This window comes from Theropithecus gelada, chromosome 17 (assembly GCF_003255815.1).
Source record: "Theropithecus gelada isolate Dixy chromosome 17, Tgel_1.0, whole genome shotgun sequence".
NCBI classification, from domain to species: domain Eukaryota; kingdom Metazoa; phylum Chordata; class Mammalia; order Primates; family Cercopithecidae; genus Theropithecus; species Theropithecus gelada.
In genome coordinates this window covers 77295357-77319538 of record NC_037685.1, presented here as the reverse complement: position 1 = coordinate 77319538, position 24182 = coordinate 77295357, and the positions used below count along the sequence as shown (strand labels likewise).

Genomic DNA, 24182 nt, shown 5'->3' with positions numbered 1-24182 from the left:
TTATATATATTATATATATTTATATATAAAAATTTATATATAAAATTATATATATAAATTATTGAAAATTTATAGAAAAATTATTTTGCCTGATTTATCTTTATTTAAATGATATCACTAAAAGATACACACGAACATGACATAATGTATTTTTCTGACATTAATGATAAGATAGCTGTGTAAATTTAAATCATTTCATATCACGAAATTTAATTAGCAATGATATTTGAGATTTAAGTGAACTGCGTGTAAAAGATACATGAAATAATTCTATGCCATTGTAAAGTTGTTTGTATATCAAAATGCCCTTTTATCTTTCTCTTACCAAACGTTAATTCTTAAAGGAAGTTTCACTGCATGCAAATGCTGCTTTGCAATGTTATTTTGTAAGTTATATTTTGTTTTCCTGTCAGGCTATCACTGTAGGCCTTGGTAGATGCTGGTGCTAGCCTACGGAATCAGGCTAATGTCCAGTTTCTCAGCTTTAGGAAATGAAGTTCAAGGTAGCAATTAAAGAATGTACCAGTTCTCTAAGAACCTGGGAAATTAATTTAAACAAACAATTGGGGATAGAATTAATCGTTTATTCCCCCAAACAACCTAAAATTGAGATGGTAGGCACTGGTCAGATTTCCGCAGAAATGCACAAGTATTGAGCACTTGGATGTGTGACGTTGAAGCTGTATGCAGCACAAACCCCACTGATGGCTCTGCAATGCTATCTCGTCACTTAGTATGGATGCATGAAAAGACCAGTTGTAAGATATAACCCATTTTGCAAAGGATTCTAACATTTTTCCTTTTATAGTAAACAGGCTCTGAAAGAAATTTTCTAGATCTGTATTCAAATCTAAAGGCTTTACTAATCCTCCTTGAGTAATTATTCTGCAACAATTCCCTAACAATCACAAACTTTTATAAGGAGTTAGAATTACAAAGATAATTCATATGAGAAGACACTTATATCTTCCAAACAGAACCTCTACTTTCAAAGAGATGGATTACTATATGTAGACATATATGTAGTAAAAGCCAGTGAAGTTTATATATATATATGATAAATCATTGTACTATAATTCTTTTGACAACTCCACATCTAGAGCTATTCTTCTACTAGGACTACCATCTAAAATAAAACTGCTTTCCTTTATTCTTCTATAGCAAGAAGAAGAACAGACATGAAACATAACTGGAAGCTGTGATGCTCCAAAAATATCACAGGATCGGATGACACGAAAACCTTCACCAAACTTGGGACCATGACACCATTCACACCTGGATGTGCTGAAATGTAGGAAACAGCAAGTCAATATTTAATACATTTTTACTAAAGACTCTGTGCTATGCAAGACTCTAAACAGTATAAAATACAGCCCTTATCTTCATTGAGCTTACCACCTAGATAAGTGCTACCCCTTAAGTGAAAGACTAAATGCTAAAAGACCTAAACAATACAGTAGATATATTTATAATACAATCCTAGCTTTTTAAAACAAAAAAGTATATATGCATAACAAGAAAAAACTCTAATGATAGATCCCAAATTGAAAATAGTTATTATTCTTGGGAAATGTGATCACAGGGGATTTTACGTTTCTTAATAATGTGTTTATTTTCTAATTTTTTATAATAAACATGTAATTTTTATGATACAAAATAAATATATCATTTTTAAAAAAAGGTATTATCGTAACCCGGCATGGAATTAGAGTCCATAATGTATTTTTAAATGGTTAGAAATCAGTTACAAAATATTAATCTATTAATACATTAACATTAGTACAGGAATGGACTATTCACAGAAGAAGAAAAAAATGAATGTCAAGAGAACATAGGTAAAGCTTCTCAATCTCCCTAGTAATCGGGAAATACAAAATAAATTAGCAAAGAAATACCATTTCACAACCATTAGATTATAAGAATATGTTTAAGTATTTAAACAAACTATAAAACCATTAGAAGAAAACATAGGGGAAATGCTTCAGGACATTGACCTAGGCAAAGATTTTATGGTTAAGACTTGAAAAGCTTAAGCAACAAAAATAAAAATAGACAAATGGGACTAATCTCAAATTAAACACCTTCTGCACTACTAAGGAAAAATCAACAGAATCAACAACCTACGGAATGGGACTAAATATTTGCAAAGTATTCATCTGACAAGGCACTAATGAATATATGAGGAACTTAATTCAACAGCAGAAAAAAAAATCTGATTTTAAAATGATCAAAGAATAGATATTTTCAAAAGAAGACATAATAAATTGGCCAATAAGTATATGAAAAAATGCTCATCATGAATATTTAGGGAAATGCAAATAAAAACCATAACAAGATATCTTACCCCAGTGGGAATGGCTATTATCAAAATGATAAAAAGTAAAAAATGCTGGTAAAGATGCAGAAAAGAAGCAACTTTCACACACTTTCAGTGGTAAATGTAAATTAGTACAGCCGTCATAATGGAGTATGGAGGTTTCTCAAAAAATAAAAATAAAACTAACTTACTATCCAGCAATCTCATTACTGGGTATTTATCCAAAGCAAAGGAGATCAGTATATTGAAGGGACATCTGCACCCCCATATTTATTGCAGCAGTATTCACAATCGCCAAGATACGGAATTGATCTTAATGTTTACCAACAGATGAATGGATAAAGAAAATGTGGTATATACATACACTGGAATACTATTCGGCTTTAAAAAGAATAAAAGCTTGTCGCTTGTGGCAACAGGGATGATCCTAGAGGACACTATGTTAAGTGAAGTAAGTTAGGCACAGAAAGGCACTCACATGTGGAAACTAAACACAAATTGAGCTCATGGAAGTAGAGTAGAATTGTGGTTATTAGAGGCTGGGAAGGGTAAGAGGAAGAGGAGGATAGGAGAGGTTAAAAATGGAAAAAAGTCACAGGTAGATAGGAGTTTTAGTGTTCTATAGCACTGTAGGTGAATATAGTTAACAATTTACTGTGTATTTTCAAAAAGCTAGAAGATTTTAAATGTTAACAACACAAATAATAAATAAGGTGATAGATATATTAAGCTGATTTAACATTACATACTAAATACATGTATTGAAATATCACCCTGTATGTTATAAATATGTATAATTATGTGCCAGCTAAAAATAAAAGAAAAAATAAAAACAAACAAAAATTTCTATCATCCTAATGCACTAGGAAGTCAAGGTAAACTTCTATGGAACATGAGTCTTCTGACCCCACTCTCGATGGAAGTGGATTCTCTGTCTGAGGTGATATAATGTGGGTAGAGAGAGAGAGAGAGGCAGACAGCAATGATAAGTTGTACAGGACAAAAATGACATACATAGCTGCTAATTGAGAGGGCAGCCATTGAAGTGAGAGCAGTAGCTGAGCTTAGAGTGACTTTAGTGCAAGCCCACAGCTGAGCCGCAATCCAAAGAACTCAGCAAAAGTAGGACAGTACCGAAATTTTCAGTAGTTAGAAATTCAGTATTAAAGCCAAGGGTAGACATTGGAGGATGACAGTGGTTGGGTGACAAATCCCTCCCTCACTGTTCTCATTTTTACTAATATCACAGTCGTCTATGATGAGGTTGAACCCGTAGTCATTTTTCATCCTCCCTTTCTCACTTGGCCCACATACCTAGGTATGTTAATTTTACCTCCATAATTTGTCTTCTTGCATTTCCCACCTGTTCATACTCCTGCTTGTTACTCTGGATCAGTCCCTCCTTACCTGTTATGGACATGAGTGTTTTAACTGACCTCCACCCAGCTTGCCCTGCACTAGTCCATCTTTGACATACTGCCAGGTCTATTTGTACTATTTGGACTCAGTGACTCTCAAGGCCTGAAGAAGAAACTTCCAATGCATTCAGTGATCTCTAATGGACAGCTAGCTAACTCTATTTATTTCTTCCCTTTTTTATTTCTTCGTCTTTTTTTTTTTGAAATGGAGTCTTGCTCTGTCGCCCAGGCTGGAGTCCAGTGGCATGATCTCAGCTCACTGCAACCTCTGCCTGCTGGGTTCAAGTGATTCTCCTGTCTCAGCCTCCCAAGTAGCTGGGATTACAGGCATGTGCCACCACGCCCAGCTAACTTCTGTATTTTCAGTAGAGACAGGGTTTTGCCATGTTGGCCAGGCTGTTCTTGAACTCCTGACCTCAGGTGATCAACCTGCCTCCACCTCCCAAAGTGTTGGGATTACAGGTGTGAGCCACCATGCCTGGCCACCACTACTCTTTTTTTTTTTTTTTTTTTTTTGAGGCAGATTCTTACTTTGTTGCCCAGGCTGAAGTGCAGTGGCACAATCTCGGCTCACTGCAACCTCTGCCTCCTGGGTTCAAGTGATTCTCCTGCCTTAGCCTCCGGAGTAGCTGGGACTGCAGGCGCGTGCCACCACGCCAGGCTAATTTTTTGTATTTTTAGTGGAGACGGGGTTTACCACATTTGCCAGGATGGTCTCGATCTCCTGACCTCATGATCTGCCCACCTCAGCCTCCCAAAGTGCTAGGATTACAGGTGTGAGCCACCGTGCCCGGCCCACTACTCTTTATGGATGTTTTGTTCTGGCTAAATATTCATTTTTCTCTTTGTCCACATCCCTCTTTTCCCATTTTGTTTCCTCTTTCTGGAAGGTCCCTTGAACACAAGACATAGTTCCAAATTTTACTGGTCCTTCAAGACCCTTCTCAAATACTGTTTCATCCCTGTATCTTTCCCCTTGTCCCCAACTATTTGTCATTAGCTCCTCCTCCAGCTGCTTTTATTTATAATTCACTTGTATCAGTTTTTATTTACATGAAAATGAGTCCTTGTAAAATTTCCAAACAATATAGAAATATATAGAGAAAAACACAGAGATTCCTGCTTATTCTTCTCTTCAGTCACTGCAACTCCTCTCCCTAGAGTAACTAAAGCTCTTGGCTTGGGTTGCCCCCTCCAGCTCCTAGATACGTAACTGTTTCTTACATAAATGGAATCTTTCTCATGTGTGTGCTCCCTCACTCTGTATGTATGTGTCTGTGGGAATAACTTGCTTTTGTAATTTAATGAAATGTCTTCCAAGTCAAAGCATTTTTTTGACTTGGAAAGTTTAATGAAATGTCTTGAACAACTTTCCAAGTCAAAACATTTTTTTGACTTGGACAACATTTCCAAGTCAAAACTTAAGAATAAAACTTCATTCTTATTAATAGCATCATAATGTTTCATAGTATGAATATGCCGTAAGTTATTTTACCACTCTCTGACTGATGCAGTTTTAGGCTGCAGTTATAATCCCCGTATCTAACTTTGTGTTTACATGTAACTATTTCTGTAAGACAGATTCCTAAGATTTAAGGTGCTATTTTAAAGACTAAGAAACTGTCAAATTGCCCTCCAAGAAGCTTTCACCAATTTATAGTACCAACAATGATACATGATAATAGTCATATTTTCGGGCATCCAAAGCTAGCACAATATCAATCTTGTAAATTTTGATAAAATAGGTAGGTTAAAAAAAGCTTGTTGCTATTTTACATTGCAGTTTCTTGATTACTAGTGAGATTTCACATTCTTCATGTTTATTACCTATCTGTGTATTGTCATCCATGAATTTCACATTCCTATCACTTATCTACTTGTCTACGGTTTATATCTTTTCTTATTGATTTATGGAAGATATACAGTAGTGTCCTCTTATCCAAGGTGTTGCTTTCCACAGTTTCAGTTATCAACTGTGGTCCAAAAATAATAAATGAAAAATCCCATAAATAAGCAATTTGTAAGTTTTAAACTGCCCACCTGGGACAGGAATTATATCTCTTTGTCCAATGTATCCACATTGTAGACTCTACCTATTGTTGCCCTCTGAGTTATCAAATCAACTGTTGTGGTACTGCAGTACTTGTTTAGGTAACCCTTATTTTACTCAATAATTGCCCCAAAGAGCAACAGTAGTGATACTGGCATACTGTTATTATTGTCCTACTTTATTATTAGTTATTTTATTAGTTATTAGTTATTGTTATTATTAGTTATCTCTTACTGTGCCTAATTTATAAACTTTTTTCTGTATAAATGTATATTTTATTTAAAAACAGGGATATTGAAATGTATTTATGTGTTACAGCCCTTACAGAAAGATGACAAGTTGTATAGTCCTTTTATTTGAAATTCAGTGTAAATCAATCTTAAACTATAAATTCATTGTTGTTGGAGGTTGTTTTTTTTTTTTTAGTTTAAATGATGTGAAAGCATTTGTTCCTTTCAAAGGCTTCCATGCCTTTGCATGACATATTCTCAGTAACTTATTTGCTGGTAACTAGAGTATGTGAGACTGAGTGACTACAATATGCATATTTCAAGAATTAGCTTCCCACTGCATTATAATACATTTCCTAGGAAAGCTGTTGTATTGTTCAGAGCCTTTTCACATGTCCCTCATTTCAGCAGTCACAGTGTTGCAGTTTTACTTTGTTTCAGAGGGGAAGGCCACCTTGTTGGCATAAGGAGGGCAGAAGATATAGTCTGCACTCTGGCCTCTTCCCTACAACCTAAAAGGGAGAGGCGTTGAGGCAGATGGGCTGGGACTAGACTTTTTGGTAGTCACATTATATAGCAGATTGGGTAAGAAAGGTGGGTTAGGTTTTTTCAAACTTCAAACTAATAGGACAATGAGGCAAAAGCAATAACCATACTATAATGTTCAAACAGAAGTAGGTTAAAATGTAGTACAGTTATCCCTTGGTTTACATGGGGGATTCGTTCCAGGACCTTCCATATATACCCAAATCCACACATAACTCAAGTCCTGCAGTTGGTCCTCTGGAAACTGAGTATATGAAAAGTCAGCCTGCTCTATAAGTGGGTTTTGTGTTTGGTTAATGATATATTTTTGATTCGTTTATGGTTCCCTCTCACAGTTCAAACCCATGTTGTTCAAGGGTCAAATGTATTTACTGCTGGATTATGGGATAATGAGTAAATTATTTTTACTTGGCTACTTAAAACTTTCCTATATTTTCTATATTTTCTTCAAAGAGCTTTGTTTGCTTGTTTTTAATTAGCAAAAACATTCCTTGCATGCCAGTTGTTAGAGAGATGCAAGAGAACAGGGTGAGTACAAGGGCAGGCCAGATCTGGCAGGCTGAAGACAAATGGGAACCAAGGCTCATTACGAAAGCCAGAGAGGGAAAACGAAGTTAAGTGAAGCATTAGGCCTCCCCGGCATATGGCTGTGAAGTATGCTTCACTTCACATATACTGGTTCTCCTTTCGTGCACTGATGGTTTAGGCCAGGTAACAAGAATTCCGCTTTGCTTTTTGCTCCATGTCAGTCCTTGTGACGTTAATGCATGGCATTAATGCATTTTCACCATGACTTCTTCATACTGTTTTTGTGTCAGTAACCCTTCTGTTATGTTTTTACTTTCATCAAATTTGGGTAACTCAACTGCAATGTAGCCTTCAGTGGATGGCTTTTCTTGAAGAATAGATGGCTTATGGAGAATGTGTTCAATCACTTCCATTGAACATCCTCTAACACAACTAGATACAGTATATGCTTCACCATCTGAACAGTAAATCCTACAGAGCGGTGCAAGTTCTGTTAGAAACTGTGCCCCCCGCTTACATTTCCCAGAGACCTTGTTCTGAAGTCTGCTACAGTTGGTACTGATCTGACAGGGAATGCTTTTAATTGTTTTTCCACTTTGAAGAACTGGATGAGATTCTGTCAATGTGGTGACACATATTCGGTTAGAGTGCTGTGGTATACAGTGGTCCTCACAAGATTTTCCTTTGACATCTGCTTTGTACCAGTGAATGAAGTATCAATCCACAAACAAAGGTACCACTGGCTCTGCGGTTTTGTGCTTGGTAGCCATGGTGACCTCAGGCGCCACCACCCCTATAAATTAAACTTTATCATAGATATGCATGTATAGAAAAGCACAATGTATATAAAGTTCAGTGCTACCCATGGTTTCGGGCATCCACTGGAGGTCTTGGAATGCATCTCCCAAGGATAAGGGATGACTACTCTCTCTCTCTCTCTCTCTCTTTATATATGTGTGTGTGTGTGTGTGTATATATATATAGTAATAATATATATATATTATTCAACTATTTTAAGCATTGCAATATCTTCTTCCAGTTAATGGCTTGTCTTTTAATTTCATTGATAGTATCTTATATTTATGTAAATATTACACTTTTGTCAAATTTATAAAACTTTGCTTTACTGTTTATATTTTTTGCATTGCGTTTAAGATATGTCTGCCTATCATGAAGTCATAGAGAGCCTTCTACACTTGCTTGTAAAAGCTTTAAAGTTTTGCTTTTCATATTTAAATCTTTAATCAAAATGGAAATGATTTTTTTGTGTGTCTGATGGTGCCATATATATAGCAGGAATCTGATTTTATTGTTTTTTCCTTGTGGATGACCAAATGTCTCAGCATCATTTAGTCAAAAGTCTATTCTTTCACTACTGATCCACAGGGCTATTCTGTCAAATGTCAAGTTTTCCTACATGCATCAGAACAAAATAACTGGGTTGTTTTCTCTTCCATTGGTTGATTTGCCTTTCCTTGAACTTAATACCAACCTTTATTGCCTTCTCTAACTTTGTAGTAAGTCTTGATGTCTGGTGGGCAAGCCTCTTATGTTAGGCTTCTTTTTCAGGTTTCTTTTGGCTATTTTGGAGCCTCTGCTTTTCCACATACATTTTAGAATAAGCTTATCAAGTTCCTGAGAACATTCTATTGGCATCTTCACCAGAATTGCCTTGAATTTATAGCTCTATTTGGGAATAACATGTGTTTTTAGTACTGAATCTTATTATCCCTAAGTATCTATATCTCTTCCATTTAATTCAGCCTTCACTATTTTATAAAGATTTAGCCTTTTTTCATAATGTTTCACACATTTTTCACTTAATATATTTATACATTAGGTTTGTTTCTTCCTATCATAAAAAGTATCTTTTAAAAATTATATTTCTAACTGTTTGATGTCTGGTTTTAGTTATATTTCTTAAACCCCGTATTTGTTATTAGGATTTCATAGAGATCATGTTTGTTTACCTACATATTTTCCAACTGCTTTTCTCACCATTCCTTCTTGCCTCTCAGAACTTGCTTCCGGAATCATTTTTCTTTTGTCGATGTACACCCTTTGCAACTTCCTTTGGTGAAAATTTATTGGGAGCAAATTCTGTTTTGGTTTATATAAAAATACCATGTTTTCTCTTGTTCTTGAAAGCTTTGCTGGGCAAAATAATATTTTTTTTCAGTCACTGGTCCACTGTTGCTGGCAGTTGATTTGTTGTTTTTTGTAAGTGATTTTTTTTTTTCCTGGCTGATTTTAGGCTCTTATCTTTGTTTTTGGGGTTCTTCAGTTTTGCCACATGGTATTTTACTTAGCTTTTATAGAGCTCCTGATGATGTCTGTGAATTCACATCTTTTACTTCTAAGAATCCGTAGCCAATATCTCATTGAATAATGACTCCCACCATTCTCTCTGTTCTCACTTTCTGGGTCTGTAAGTGTATGTTAAATCTTGTCCTTTTTTCTCCATTCTCTTTACCTCCTGTCTGCATATTTACTATAATTTCTTCAGATCTCTCTTCATGTGTGTATAATCTGCTGTTTAACTCACGCATTGAGTTAATGTTAACTATTATTTTTTAGTTTCTAGAATTTCATTTTACTTAACATTTCTTTCTCATGTTTTTCTGGTCACAGTTGCAATACTAATATCCTAGGTCCTTGGAAATTAGTATCTGTTTGATTGTTTTGCTTTTTTCTTGGTGGCTTGTTTCTTCATATATTTGGAAATTTCTTTAAGCTGTGAGCTAATATTCATTTGAACATAATTTTCTGGAACGTTTACAGTCTAAATGGAGGATGTTTCTCTCAAAAACATTTTTTTCTGCTGGGAGAGTTAGTTCACTGCTCTGGGACCATTAAGCCTCTTTTGGAGTCCACATTTAATTCAGGAATCTCAAATTCAGCTTCCCAAGTACCTTGTGGTGAATCCAAATCTCATGATCCCATATCTGTTTACCACACACCAGTTAGGTTATAATTCTTCAAAAAAATTACTGCCTTTGTGATTTTTCTTACTTTCTCATGTGCATTCACTAATATTGACATCTTAATACGTTAAAATCAAAACCTTCTGGGCCTAGTTCCTTTTTCATTGGTAGATTTTTTTTTTTTTTTTTTTTTTTTTTTTTGAGATGGAGTCTCACTCTGTCCCCCTGGCTGGAGTGCAGTGGCGCAATCTCGGCTCACTGCAAGCCCCGCCTCCCGGGTTCCTGCCATTCTCCTGCCTCAGCCTCCCAAGTAGCTGGGACTACAGGCACCTGCCACCGCGCCCGGCTAATTTTTTGTATTTTTAGTAGAGACGGGGTTTCACCGTGGTCTCGATCTCCTGACCTTGTGATCCGCCTGCCTTGGCCTCCCAAAGTGCTGGGATTACAGGCGTGAGCCACCGCGCCCGGCCGCCTCATTGGTAGATTTTTAACTACTGTTCAATTTCTCCAATAGTTACTAGGCTGTTTAGGTTTCCTGCCTTTTATTGAGTCGATGTTTATAATTTATATATGCCTGGGAAGCCATTTTACTTAGGCATATAGCAAATATTTGTTAAATTAATAACCTAAGCACTGATGGCCAGTAATTCAATAAAAGTGGTCTTCTACCATCTGAAGAAAATAAGCGACAAGCCTAAGTGGACTGTAAGGATGTGGGAGTTTAAGTACCCTGGTCTTGAGATTAGGCAATGATTCCAACGCTGGTCATTGATACCGTGAGGGGGGTTACTCCATGCATGCCTGCTCTATTCCTGGTCTCCATGACGTCACAGTGGAGTGAAACACCTCCCAGAATAGTGTGCCTGGAGCCAAATAATTTTTTTGGAAGAATCCACTTCTATGAACTCAGAAATTCATAGAAAAGATTTATGCAACCACCATATAGACAACTAACATTTCACACTGGAGTTAAGTAACAACTTGAGAATATCACACAATGGGGTTGGATTCAGACTACATTATTATACCTGAAGAACTGGGTGGAGCGATGTGAAGAATTGTGTGTATGGTTTTGTGTGTGTCATGGAGTACGTGTGCGTGTTAGTGACACTGTCATCTAAGCCTGTAATGAAGAACGTTTTAAATGCTTAAAGATATAGTTTGGTTAAAAGGGCTTTAGCATTTGCTCACCAGTTTAGTAACTTCTGAACTTCTACTGGGATCTTATCATAAAATTTATGTAGTTTATTTTGGACAATGAACAAAGAAATAATTTGAGTAAGTTGTTGTGGATTATTCAAAGAATTCTCTCTCCAAAAACAAGGATGAGTGAAATTATTCTCAAACTGAATTTTTGTCAGGTTAAGCTTCAAAATTCCATGTGGGAAAAAATTCAGTTCATTCCCATCAACGGTCAGTCTTTCAAGTGATCTGTAAATAAAGGACACCATACTTTAAAAGGTATTACACAATTCATATTATTAAAGTAAAATTCTGCCTCAATCGTTCTTAAAAATTGGCATCAAACCTAGTACCAATAAAACACAAGTATGAATTTAAGTATTTCTTTAGAATCAATAGAATTAATTTCTAAAGCAACTGAACCAATATAGTATTATGCAAATAAGTGCATTTGAGCGAATAGCACAGTTTAAGTATATAGTTTGGATTTTTGCAATATGTCATCACTATGGAACAAAAAATATCCACAAACACAAGACTAATCAATGTCATATTACATAAAATATAGTATAGTATGATTCACAGAATATATTTTCATAGACAAATTAAACATCGATACATATATATTTTTTCATTCAAGCCCAATCAAAATAGTGAAATTTATGCTATCAAAACATATTATGTGCTATTTTGTGCTTAAACTTTTCATTAACTGGGTCCTCTGGGTTTTTTCTGTGTCAATTACTTCTAATAACCCTTATTCTTTATTCAAACAGAGCCAACATTACTGATTTTCTTATTTTCATTTGCCTCAATGGTATTTTTGTACAGTCATGTATCTCCTTTCTAATTAGTCCTAGAAGCAGACAGAAAAGAGTCTATTCATGAGAGACCCATCAAAATTAAATCGAAGGCTGGTCCAACTTGTCAAATGTATTAGAGGTGAAAAGGCTGATATATGAACTTTAGGAAACAAATTGCTGAGGGCCTCTAGATTCTCATTTACAGTCTAGTTTCACATCTTATATCCACACAGTGTAACTTATTTATGACACCTGCTGATAACATTAAAATGTGATCAACAAGGGTATTTAAAACAATGAGGCTAGGAAGATGGCACCTCAGCTCTCTTCATCCCTCAACCAGAGTTTGACTAATTCACCTCTCATGGTCTGAAAAAGGTGAGCAAGATCCTGGACTCTGCCACAGTCCTGAGAGAGCTGGCATGGCCACCTTTTTCTTCTGCACAAATCACAAGCCTAGGGGCCAGCAGGAGAGAGTCCTGCTCTGGTCTGAATGTTTCTGTCCCCTCAAAATTTAAATGTTGAAATCTTCACCTTAAGTTGATGGTATTTGGAGGTGGGGCCTTTAGGAGGTGACTAGGTCAGGGTGGGAGCCCTCATAAGTGAGATTAGTGCCCTTATAAAAGAGACTTGAGAGACCCCTCACCCCTTCTGCCATGTGAGGTTAGAGTGAGAAGATGGCTATCTATGAGGAAGGGGGCCGTCACCAGACACCACATCTGCTGGGGCCTTGATATTGGACTTCCCAGCCTGTGGGAAATAAATTTCTGGTTTTTATAACTTCCCAGCCTATAGTATTTTGTTATAGTAGCCCAAGCTGAGAAATACAAACTCTATGTGGACAATCAGAATGAGTGTGGCACCCCCTAGGCAAATGCTAGTGAAGGTTCACCACGGCTCACCAGAACAGCCATGGTGAGGCTCTCCCTGTCTGAGTTGGTCTACCTTGGAGGACACACCTGTTTAGCTGCCTCCTTCCCCTCAATGAGTTCTAAGAGAGTTAGGGGGAGGCTAAACCTTTTTTTTTCTTTTTTTTTGAGATGGAGTCTCACTGTGTTGCCCAGGCTGGAGTGAAGTGGCCCGATCTTGGCTCACTGCAACCTCTGCCCCTTGGGTTCAAGTGATTCTCTTGCCTCAGTCTCACAAGTAGCTGGGATTACAGGCGCCCGCTACCGCCATGCCTGGCTAATTTTTGTATTTTTAGTAGAGACAGGGTTTCGCCATGTTGGCCAGGCTGGTCTTGAATGCCTGACCTCAGGTGTACACCACCATGCCTCGCTAATTTTTTTATATTTTGTAGAGATGGGAGTCTCACTATGTTGTCCAGTCTGGTCCCAAGCTCCTGGCCTCAAGTGATCCTATCACTTCTTTTATTCTATCTTATTAATTTTGGCATTCTATTGTACTTCCCTAATCTGTTAGTGGCTATCAGGCAATCCACCCGCCTCGGCCTCCCAAAGTGCTAGGATTACAGCTGTGAGCCACTGTGCCTGGCCGCTAAACCATCCTTAAAGCTAGAATAGCTCTGTGTTGAGACTGCCTTGGCAGCTGAGCACTTTGGGGTGCAGAGAAGCTTCCTCCTGGTCCACCACTCACTTTCTTAGCATTCTCAGTGGTGTTCTGTGACTGCCATTGGACTTGCATGGAAAAAAGAGTGGCCAGAAGAGAAAAACACATAGAACACACAAAGCAAAGGTCCTGGGACAAGCACCTTCTGTGGAGGGATGGATAAAAGTTGGGGAGGGGGGTGGGGAAACAAGATTCAAATATAACACACACAGACACACAGAGATGTTCTGGAACCAAAATGCATAATTTGTAAAACTAAAAAGTTAAGTGGATGAATGAAAGAAGAACATGGTCTTCATGGGGATCCAAATTAGAGGCAAAGACAAAGTAGAAGAAATAATTCAAAACAAAAAAATAAAGAAAGAAAGAAAAACCATGAGGAAAAATCTAGTACCATGGAAGACAGATCTAGGAGATCTAACATGTAAATATAGGCATTTTAGGAAGAAAATATGAAACAGATGAGGAAATAGTTAAACATATTTTCTTAACCAGAAAAGAGAAGTTTGAGCTGGCTGATTAGAAGAATTCACTGAATTCCAGGAAAGACAGTTTTAAAAAAAGACAACTTGTAAGCATAATCTAATACAATTCTGAAAGGTCAAAGATTATGGGAGAATCTTAGTCTTTCCAGTTAAGAATGAAAGTCACTTAGGGAGAAAAAAAGAATCAAATTGGCATCAGGTGCCTCCCCAGCACCCTGGGAACTAGAGGAGGACACAATCATGGAGGTTACTGTGAAACATGCTGAATGCAAGCTTGTCCATTCACTCCGGACATCATTTATTTGTCAGGGTTAAAGATTCCGAGAAAAATTACCTATGGATTCCATCTGAGGAAAATACTTAAGGAAAAAAGCTAAACAGCCAATGAATCAAAAGAGACATGGCCAGGTTCCAGGTGACAGGAAAGGAGTGAAACAGCTGTAAACAATGAGTCTTGAAATACATACAGATAAATACAAAAGGAGAATGAACTAAAATACTTGTAAGATTTAAGTGCTAAATAAACATTCTTTAATAAAAAGAGACATGATGCAAAGGAAAATACTAATGAGAATCTGAAACAAAATTTTCTAAACTATTTCAGCAAAGCCTAGAGTTGGATAAGGGGAAGATGAGTTTGGAAAGAAAGCAGGAAAATAACAGTGTTCTAAAGGTCTCAACGAACAGCAGAAGAAGGCAGCAGTGGGGAGATAGACCATCATGGTGGGGGAAGTAGTTTTTATTTTGCCTTTATAAAACATTAAAGAAAATGTGTTTGATTATGAGTTTGGGAAAAGGAAAGATCACCACTAACAGATTAGGGAAGTACAATAGAATGCCAAAATTAATAAGATAGAAAAAAAGAGGTGGTAGGATCACTTGAGGCCAGGAGCTTGAGACCAGACTGGGCAACATAGTGAGACTCCCATCTCTACAAAATATAAAAAAATCAGCGAGGCATGGTGGTGTACACCTGTAGTCCCAGCTATTCAGGAGGTTGAGGCAGGAGAATTGTGGGAGTCCAGGAGTTCAAGGCCGTAGTGAGCTATGATCGTGCCACTGCACTCCAGCCTGGGCGACAGAGTGAGATCCTGTCTCTAAAAATTAAAAGTAAAATAAATTCAAAAATTTAAAAAGAGAATAAACAGCATCCTAAAAAAATAGGCAGGAAAGGGGGAAAGTAAATAAATACTAAGTACAAAGTAAAATGAAAAGCAAAAAATTAAATATGTTGGTCATAATAAATATGAACAGGCTGAAGTTTCCTACTAAAATATAGAGATTCTCACATAGGAAATTAAATAATTGATTTAAATATTTTAAAAGCAGAGATAAAATTATCTCATTCTGCTAAATGGAAGATTACGTTCCTAGGAAACAAAATAAAATGCAGTAAAACTAAATCAGAACTAACAGGAGAACTTGGTTACATACATTAGTTTTAAGTTAATATAAAGAAGTACATAGCTTTTCTCTATTCTGTACTGAAAATAGTTAGCAAGTGGAAATAAGAGAAATATTACATTACATTCATAGTAACAATCACAATTATAAAACACTTAGAAAAGGTTATTAGGAAAAATATGAAGTGACTCATAAATTCTTATGAAGAACATAAAATGAGATCTGAAAAAATGAAAAAAATGTTTTAGAGTGGAAAAATTTATCATCAAAAATATAAATTCTCCCAAATTTATGAGTAAACTCTATGCAATTGCAATTAAAATTCTAACTTTGTGATTATGTGTGTTGCTGGATGTGCTAGAAAATACACAAAATGATCATAAGGATTATGTTCTAAAGAGAACAGTTAAGAGACTATTATTGAAAAATAATCTCCCTACTAGTTATTAAAAATTATTCTGAAGTCACAATCAAAACAGTATGATACTGACCTATAAGGACATAGGTAAACTTGAGTTTTATTAATGTTAGAATTGAAGCTTTGCACAAAAATTATATTTTGTATTATTAGCATTTTGCGTATATGTATTTCCTTACAAAAAATAAATGAAACATAGTAAGAGTCACAGGTACACAAAGAGACAAATGGACGTAAGTAGCTTATCCATTCTGTTAAGTAGTCATCTGTACTGTTCTTTAAATCCTGAAAATGTTATGTCTTAAAAATACTGTACACCAATCATTCAAATTACATGTTTGGTAAACTTTGTACTTCACAGATTACATTTTATGGCTATTAAATAAATGAAAGGACTCAATTTTCTCCATCACAATCATTATTAAATATATAATTAAGGGGCATATAACTTTCTATGTACTTCCAAAATACCTGAGTTTCTGAATTTCATTTGGAATAAAAGTAAGTTCATTATAGGAAACATCAAGTTCTTCAAGATAAGACAAGGAAAATAACCTTAAATAGAAAGAAAAAATTAATTGTAGAAATGATTATGTATCATCACTGGGAATAAATAAGTACTTGAGTAAGTAGGCAGGAGTATAGAAACCAGATTTCTAAGATCTTGAAATTTATATCAACTTCTTTTCATTATAGATGGTGTAATTACTGTGAAAATTCCTAAGAATTACTCATCTATCCATTAAGACCAGTTTGAGATTTTTGGAGTCGACAAGGCCCTATTTAGAAAAAGTCACCTGAGAAGTTTTCATTATTACTTACTTTTTTTTTTTTTTTTTTTGCTTGTCACATTAGTTTCCTAGAGATGACATAACAAATTACCATCATCTGGGTGGCTTAAAGTAACAGAAATGTATTTTCTCACAGTTCAGGGCGCCAGAAGTCCAAAATGAAGGTGTCAGCAGGGCTGGTTCCCTTTGGAGGCTCTGAGGGAGAAACTGTCCCTTGCTTCTCCCCCAGCTTCCAGTGGTTGCCTGCGACCTTTGGCATGTCATGGCTTGTGGCAGCATAATTCCAACCTCTGTCTTTGTCTTCACATGACTTTCTTATAGGGACAATAGCCATCGAATTTGGGGCCCACGCTTAACCAAGTTAGTATAAGTATGACCTTATATTAACTAACTGCATCGGCAAAGACCCTATCTCCAAACAGGGTCACATTCTAAGGTTCTATATGGACATGAATTTCTGAGGGATGCTAGTCAACCCACTACAATTGCATTAAGACTTTTTTAGTAAAATACCTTTGATCTTTCTTTCCATCAAGACAGGTACTTAAAGGTGAGAACCAAAGAATACAAACAGTCTGTAAAAACATAGTTGTGCTGTCACAAGCCGTGACTCCTAGGGGATGGAAGTGGGAATTGCTTCTTGAAGACTGGAATTCAAGACCTCAGTATCGTAGTCATCATGACCCCTAGTAAACACCCCCTTCTTTGTATGTGCTGTTCTCAAAGACTTTCTTGTTTTCCATATAAATAAAAGGTGAAAAGTTATTTGTATGATTTTTAAGGCATCATGAGCAGAATTTTTCACTAACTTCTTACTATCTTAACATGGCATATAAGGTCCTCATGATCTGGTCCCATGCTACTTGTCCTCCATATTCCTCTGTGGTCCAGCATTTATTTGCTAAAATTCCCTGAATTAACCAGTTATCACATATCTCTAAATAACACGTAAAATTTCCCCAAGCTTGACTCTTTGATCATTGTCTTTTCATTTTTTGTCTTGGCTCAGATATCATCCAACAAACTCTTCCCAAATCCTTCAGACTGGGTGAGATGCCTCTTCTGTACTTCTCTGCTTACCCTCTCATAGTACCCATCACATTGTGCAATAAATGTCTGCCTCCTAAAATTATGAGCTTCCAGAGGACACGGATTCAATTTTATATTTCTATATATCCAATGCCTTACACAGCGTCTAGTACATGGTAAGTGCTGAGTAAATCATAACTGAATGAAAGGAATGGTGACCCCAGTTAATTTAAAATAATTTGCTCTGAGAAGTTAATGAGATTGACTAGGAAAACAAAAGAAATGCCTTTTCAATTCAATGTTCATCTCTGACTTCTTATCATCTCGGTAAAGAAAATGTTAATACCATTTGCTCTGTCTTTCAATTCAATATCATATCATTTTCTTGCCTCAGGCAGTTTCTGGAGTCATTCTATCTTCCGTATTTCTTTGGCTCTGGCAACCTAGTTTGGTTCCAGGCTTTCACTATGGATGACATATTCCTGCTGACTGTGAGATGTAACAGGTGTAGGCAGCACTGAGGAAGCTGAATAGGTTCTAGAGTTGAAGTTTATGTCATTTACATATGGTTTTTACAGAGAAAATCTGTTCCGACACCCTCAGTTTGGTCTGATACTCTATGCCCCACCAGTACCAAATCTATCACATTTTTTAGGATATGTAAAATTTTTTACATTTATTTCATTGCTTTATTTAGTAGCATATTATTGGCCAATGAGCTGCTTAAACTAGAGCCCTTCTGTTAGCTTGCAAGATTAGACTAGCATTAATAATTTCATGTATTATCAGCAATGACCACCACACTGATATAAGTATTTATTAAAAGCCTACTATATGGCAATTTAGAATGATCTTTTACCATACCAATATAGGATTGTTGTTTTTTACAGATTAAAAAAAATGGAAGCTGTAAGAGGTTAAGCAATTTATCCAATTTGGTATGACATAAAATGTAGCTATCCCTTTTCATCAGATATGTGGAGGCAAGGCAATTTAATCCCCTTCTTTAATAAATAACAACATGGGGAAATAAACGTGTACAATTTCAGAATCTGCTCTTAAGACAGGGCTTTCAAGTAGGCTGTTAGGTTCTTTTTGTTCCAAGTAGTTTCTCTTTCCCAAAGAACGTACCTGCCAATTAAAGCAAATTGAGTCAAACAAATAAGACAAAGATTTGACTCCCTTAGTTGAAGTAGCTATTTTCTATGTCATTTTTCTCCTGCTATCCACTGAGGAAAAGATAAAGACTTTTTGTTTTAACCTTTGCCACAGTTGTTTCTGCATAACCTCAGGGCATGAGTCTAAAACCTGTCTCTGTCCTTTACTTTTCTTCACCCCACCTCCCTTTTTCTCCCTTTTTTATCTTTTATCTTTTCTACAAAAGCTTTGGGAAAAGAAAAAAAATTTGGATTTTTGAAGTGATTCATTAGCTTCATTTTATAAGAGAGTTGAAAAGACAAATCAAAGAGCTTTTTATAGTAATAAAGTTCCAAGCATAACATGGGCGTGTCGATCCACCCGCCCCCAATAGGAGGCCCCTGTTCTTCCGCGGAAGCTGAGCTTTCCTGCCTCCATGCTGCATCACACAGTATGCCCTAAGCAGCTCAAAGCAAAACCTTAGGAACAAAAATGTAGGCCTCAGTACATGTGTGCTTTACTCAAATAGAATTTTTTTTTCCTTTATTAACTTCTAATTTGCCCTACATTGAAACAATCGTTACATAATTTCAAAAATATTGCACCTTTTATTTTATTTTAGAAATAAAGGAAAAGAGACAAATCTGTGAAAATAATTGAAGGATTTTAAAAATAATTTACAAGATTTTTTTTTTTTTTTTTTTTTTTTTTTGAGACGGATCTCACTCTGTCGCCGGGCTGGAGTGCAGCCGCGTGATCTCAGTTCACTGCAACCTCCAACTCCCCTGGTTCAAGCGATTCTCCTGCCTCAGCTTCCTGAGTAGCTGGGATTACAGGCACGTGCCACCATGCCTGGTTAATTTTTGTATTTTTAGTAGAGATGGGGTTTCACCATGTTGGCCAGGATGGTCTTGATCTCCTGACCTCGTGATTCGCCCACCCTGGCCTCCCAAAGTGCTGGGATTACATGGTGAGCCACCACGCCCAGCCAATTTACAAGATTTTCTTACCTAATTTTTGTAACATCCTTGAAGACAAGTGTTAGTTTTCTAAACTTTCAGATGGAAACTGAAGTTAAGAGTAGGTCAGGGTCTGGCACGGGGGCTCACGCCTGTACTTAGCCACCAAAATAAACAAGAGTTTCAACTCCCCACAAGAGTTGAAATCTTTGACTGGTTTAGTTTTAGTTTTAGTTTAGCTGTTACTGCCATAACAAATTGCAACACAAACAGTGGTGTACAACAACACAGATTTGTTAATTATAGTTATATAGGTCAGAAGTCTGCACAGGTCTCACCCTACTAAAATTAAGGCATCAGTAGGACTGCATTCCTATCTGGAGGCTCTAGAAAAATCTGTTTCCTTACTCATGCAGGCTGTTGGCAGAATTCAATTCTTTACGGCTGTAGAACTGAGGCCCTTGTTTTCTTGTTGCCTGTATGCTGAAGGCCATTCCCAGGTTTTCAAGCTGCCTCATTCCTTGACTCGTGGCTCCCTTCCTCCATCTTCAAAACCAACAAAAGCAAGCCAAGTCCTCAGGTGGTATCTGACAAATGCTTCTGCATCCCCCTTCCATTTTTAAGAGCTCATGTGATTTGACTGGGACCACTCAACTAATCCAGAATAATCTCCCTACTTTAAGATCAGCTGATTAGAACCCTTAATTTCATCTCCAAACTTAATTTCCCTTTGCCCTGTAATATAGCATATTCACAGGTTCTGGTAGAATACGAACATCTTTGGGGACCATTATTCTGCCTATCACAGTTCATCCCTAAAGATTCACATCTATCCCACATGCAAAATACATTCACTTATCTCAATCTCTGAAAGGTCTTAACCCTTTACAGCATCAACTCAAAGTTCAACATCTCATCTAAATCTCCAAAGTCCCATATCTCATCATCTAAATCAGGTATAGGTGAGGCTCCAGATATAACTCATCCAGAAGTACAACTTTTCTCCATTTGTGGATCTATGAAATTAAAGAAACAAGTTATCTGCTCTCAAAATACAATGGTGAGACAGGCATAGGATAAGTTATAGATATTCTGGTCCAAAAGGGAGAAAATGAAAGGTAAACAGGAATTACCAATCCCAAGCAATTCTGAAATAGGACTGAGTAAACTTCATTTGGTTTCCAGGCCTGGGAATAATGAGCAGTAGCTCCCAGCTCTGCCGCCTGCTTTCCAATTTCTGCCCTCCTGGCTCCTGGCTCTGTCTTTTGGAATCACAGCTCCACCTTCTGTGCTCCTGGCTTCATCTTCCCCGGTTCCTAGCACCACCCTCTGAATCATCCTCCCTTTTTCATGAAAGTTGGCACACATATTCAGCTGTTTCCTGACCATGGAATTTTGGAGATCTGACAGCCTTTTTTCATTTCATACTGTCTTTGTCCTTAATACACTCTGGCAACATTTCTATTAGTATGAAATCTTCAAGAACCTGGTGGGGTTCCCATGTATTTCATGGGTATCATTCCATAAGACAAAAGACTTGTCCACAGATTTCATTCCCAGTTAATCCCATTTCTATTTTTGACTTTGCTGAAATGGCTGAGGCCATGTGACATGAGGTCATCATTAAAAAGGAATGGAATACTGATATATACAACATGGGTGAATCCCCAAAATTTATGTTGAGTGAAAGATGTCAGACTCAAAGAATCATTTGTTGTATCAATCAATTTTTAGAATTTTCCAGAACAGTCTCAGCTAAGCCCACAGCATTGTCTCTCAAACATTCACTTTTCTGTGCTCTGTTCTTTTCCATTCCTCTCAATAGCAATACTAAATCATCACAACTTCCTTTAAAATTTTTTTTCAATCATTATTCTTCTTGCTCTCAAAGATTATCTGAAGTTATTTCATAGTAATCTCTCTCAACTGATGCATTATAGGAGCTAAATAAATCTTTGTTGACTAAATGAATTTCCTGTTTTCTTACCCCTATAACTATATGTTTTACATGTTCATTTTTAGGACCTACCTCCAGTTTTAGAAGATAAGGGTTACTCCTCCTGTTCAAGACCAGAATCTCCACCTGAGCTGATGACTTCTTCCCCTCCCATCTCCTGTGAAATTCTGCATCATCTATCATCCTTCCACATCTTCAATCTATTCCCTATTGGTTTCTTTCCAACATCCTGTAAATATGCCCGAGTCTTTAAAAAACTAACGACAAAAATGTTTCTAAGATCCCACATTCTCTATAGCTTTTATCTAATTGCTCTTCTCACATTGCCTCTAAAGTTCTACAAAGAATGGTCTACACTATTACCAATTTCTCTCTTCCCATTCCATCACAACCCACTGCAAGCTGGCTTTTATTGCCATCATTCCACTAAAACTGTTCTCACCTTTACTCTTACTGAGCTTCTCTATTGTATTTGACACTGTTGGTCATCCTTCTTTTTCAAAATAATCCACTTCCCTGACTTCCATGATACACTTGGTTCTCTTTATGCAATTTCAGGCTTTTCCTCAGTCTTTTATAATTTCTTCTTTATCTGTCTGTCTTTGAAACACAGACGTTTCTCCAGAAATATCTCCAGCACAAAACTCTCTTGTGAGGTTAATATGTCTAAGTCTAGATTTGTGATGGAAAACAGAAATCTAAAACCAACATGTTAATCTAAAACAAAACTCATTATTTTTCTTCATTCAAACCTCCTCAGCCTTGTCACTCTGGTGCTTAAAAACAACCAATGGCTTCTCAATGCACTTTAAATAAATTATAAATGTCTCACCTGACCCTCAAAGCTTCATGGGATGTAGTCCCCATCCAACTCCTAAACCTCCTAAACCTCATCTAAGCCATGCTGGCTTCCTGTCAGCCTTTGAGGAGTCCAAGCCTTTTTACCTCACATGTTATTCCCACTGCATTAATATTCTTTTTCCTATTCTTGGCCTGGATTCATAAACTTCTGCTTAAATGTCATTTCCTCAGATACGCCTTTCTTAGTGACTCAATTTTTTTTCTCCTGACATCATATTGTTCTTTTCAGTCAAAGCCCTTAGAATGTTTTATATTTATATATTCATATATTTATTATGGCGTTTATTAAAATTCCTGTATCCTTCTCTGGATTCTAAACCCCATAAGGGAAAAGATCATGCCCCTTTCTTTTAACAATCTAAACTCAATGCTTAGGACAGAGCCCAGTATTTAATAAATACTCAATAAATATATTTTACATGATTGAATTGTTTCACTCTAACTAGAAATCTGGGTGTTACCTTGAATTGACTTTTTTTTTTTTTTACTTTGATTCTTCTGTTCCTTACAGCCTCTGTGTCTCAATTCTAGGTATTACAGGTTTTACTTCAATTTCATAACAATTTATTCCTCCTTCTCCATGCTCACTACCATTGCCTTGGTCCAAGTTCTCTTCATCTCTTGCTTGAACTACTGCAATGGCTTTCCAACTGATCACCTTTAATTCTGTTTATCCCCTCACATCCATCCTCCACACTACCACTAGAATAACCTAAAATATAAGTTTGACTCTACCACACACCTATGGAAAACCTGTAAAGGTTTCTCACTGCATACAGCATAAATTCTTTACCTTAGTTCACAAGGCTTCCCAGATAATCTGTACCATTTATTACCACTTGGCATTGCCCTCTAAGCTTCAAAAACAGCAAACTGCCTGTATTTCCCATCTCATGTTATATATGCTACTTCCTTTCATATACGTTGTAACTTTTCATTGAAGAAATATCCACCCTATCATTGGCCCAACTATCCTTTGTTGTCTCTCCTGTTTAATCCACCTAATTCACACTCAAACATCTTTGGATCAAATACCACATCTTCCAGGGAACCATCTCTTACCCTTAAGAATGGGCTACATGTAACTCATACATTTTACTGTGTACATCTCCATTATTTTACTTTACTCAATTGTATTCAATTATCTGCCTTCCTTTTAGGTGGTGAGCTCCTAGGAGCACACGGCATTAAAATAGATGCTTCATGAACATCTGCTGAATTAATTACAAGAATGAAAGTATAACAGTCAAAGTGTATCAGTGCAATTGCTTGTGATGGTAATAATGTCCACACTCCAGAATTTACATGGAGCTAGAATATCTCAAATATATTACATAATTGTTTAGTTCACTAAATTTCACTCAATTTAATTCAGTTACTGATCTCTAAGTCTCACCACACTGTGTGAGGTCTTCTTTGCTCAGCAAGGTAGAGTTCTGACAACAACCCTTAGATATGAAGAATTCAGCACCTTCATTCTTCACTGTATAAGTGCCCTCCTGGTGAGTTTTCACTGAACAAGCTTTGCAAATAAAATTTTTATTATGTCAGAGCTTGCTTGAAGTCTTCGAGGC

At 36.6% G+C, this 24182-nt stretch overlaps 1 protein-coding gene and 1 pseudogene across 2 annotated transcripts in view; both read right to left on the bottom strand.

Moving 5' to 3' along the window:
- Positions 1-1070: 1070 nt before the first annotated feature.
- Positions 1071-24182, bottom strand: part of LRRC63 (leucine rich repeat containing 63) — a 64049-nt gene continuing 40937 nt past the window's right edge. The window contains exons 8-10 of the mRNA XM_025364567.1: positions 16346-16429; positions 11205-11444; positions 1071-1284 (exon numbers count right to left, since the gene is read on the bottom strand). Coding sequence (XP_025220352.1) covers positions 1071-1284; positions 11205-11444; positions 16346-16429 — 538 coding nt within the window. The remainder of the gene's footprint in view (positions 1285-11204; positions 11445-16345; positions 16430-24182) is intronic.
- Positions 6904-7859, bottom strand: LOC112610934 (annotated as a pseudogene). The gene has a single exon (XR_003116510.1). The product of XR_003116510.1 is annotated as a protein Simiate pseudogene (transcript).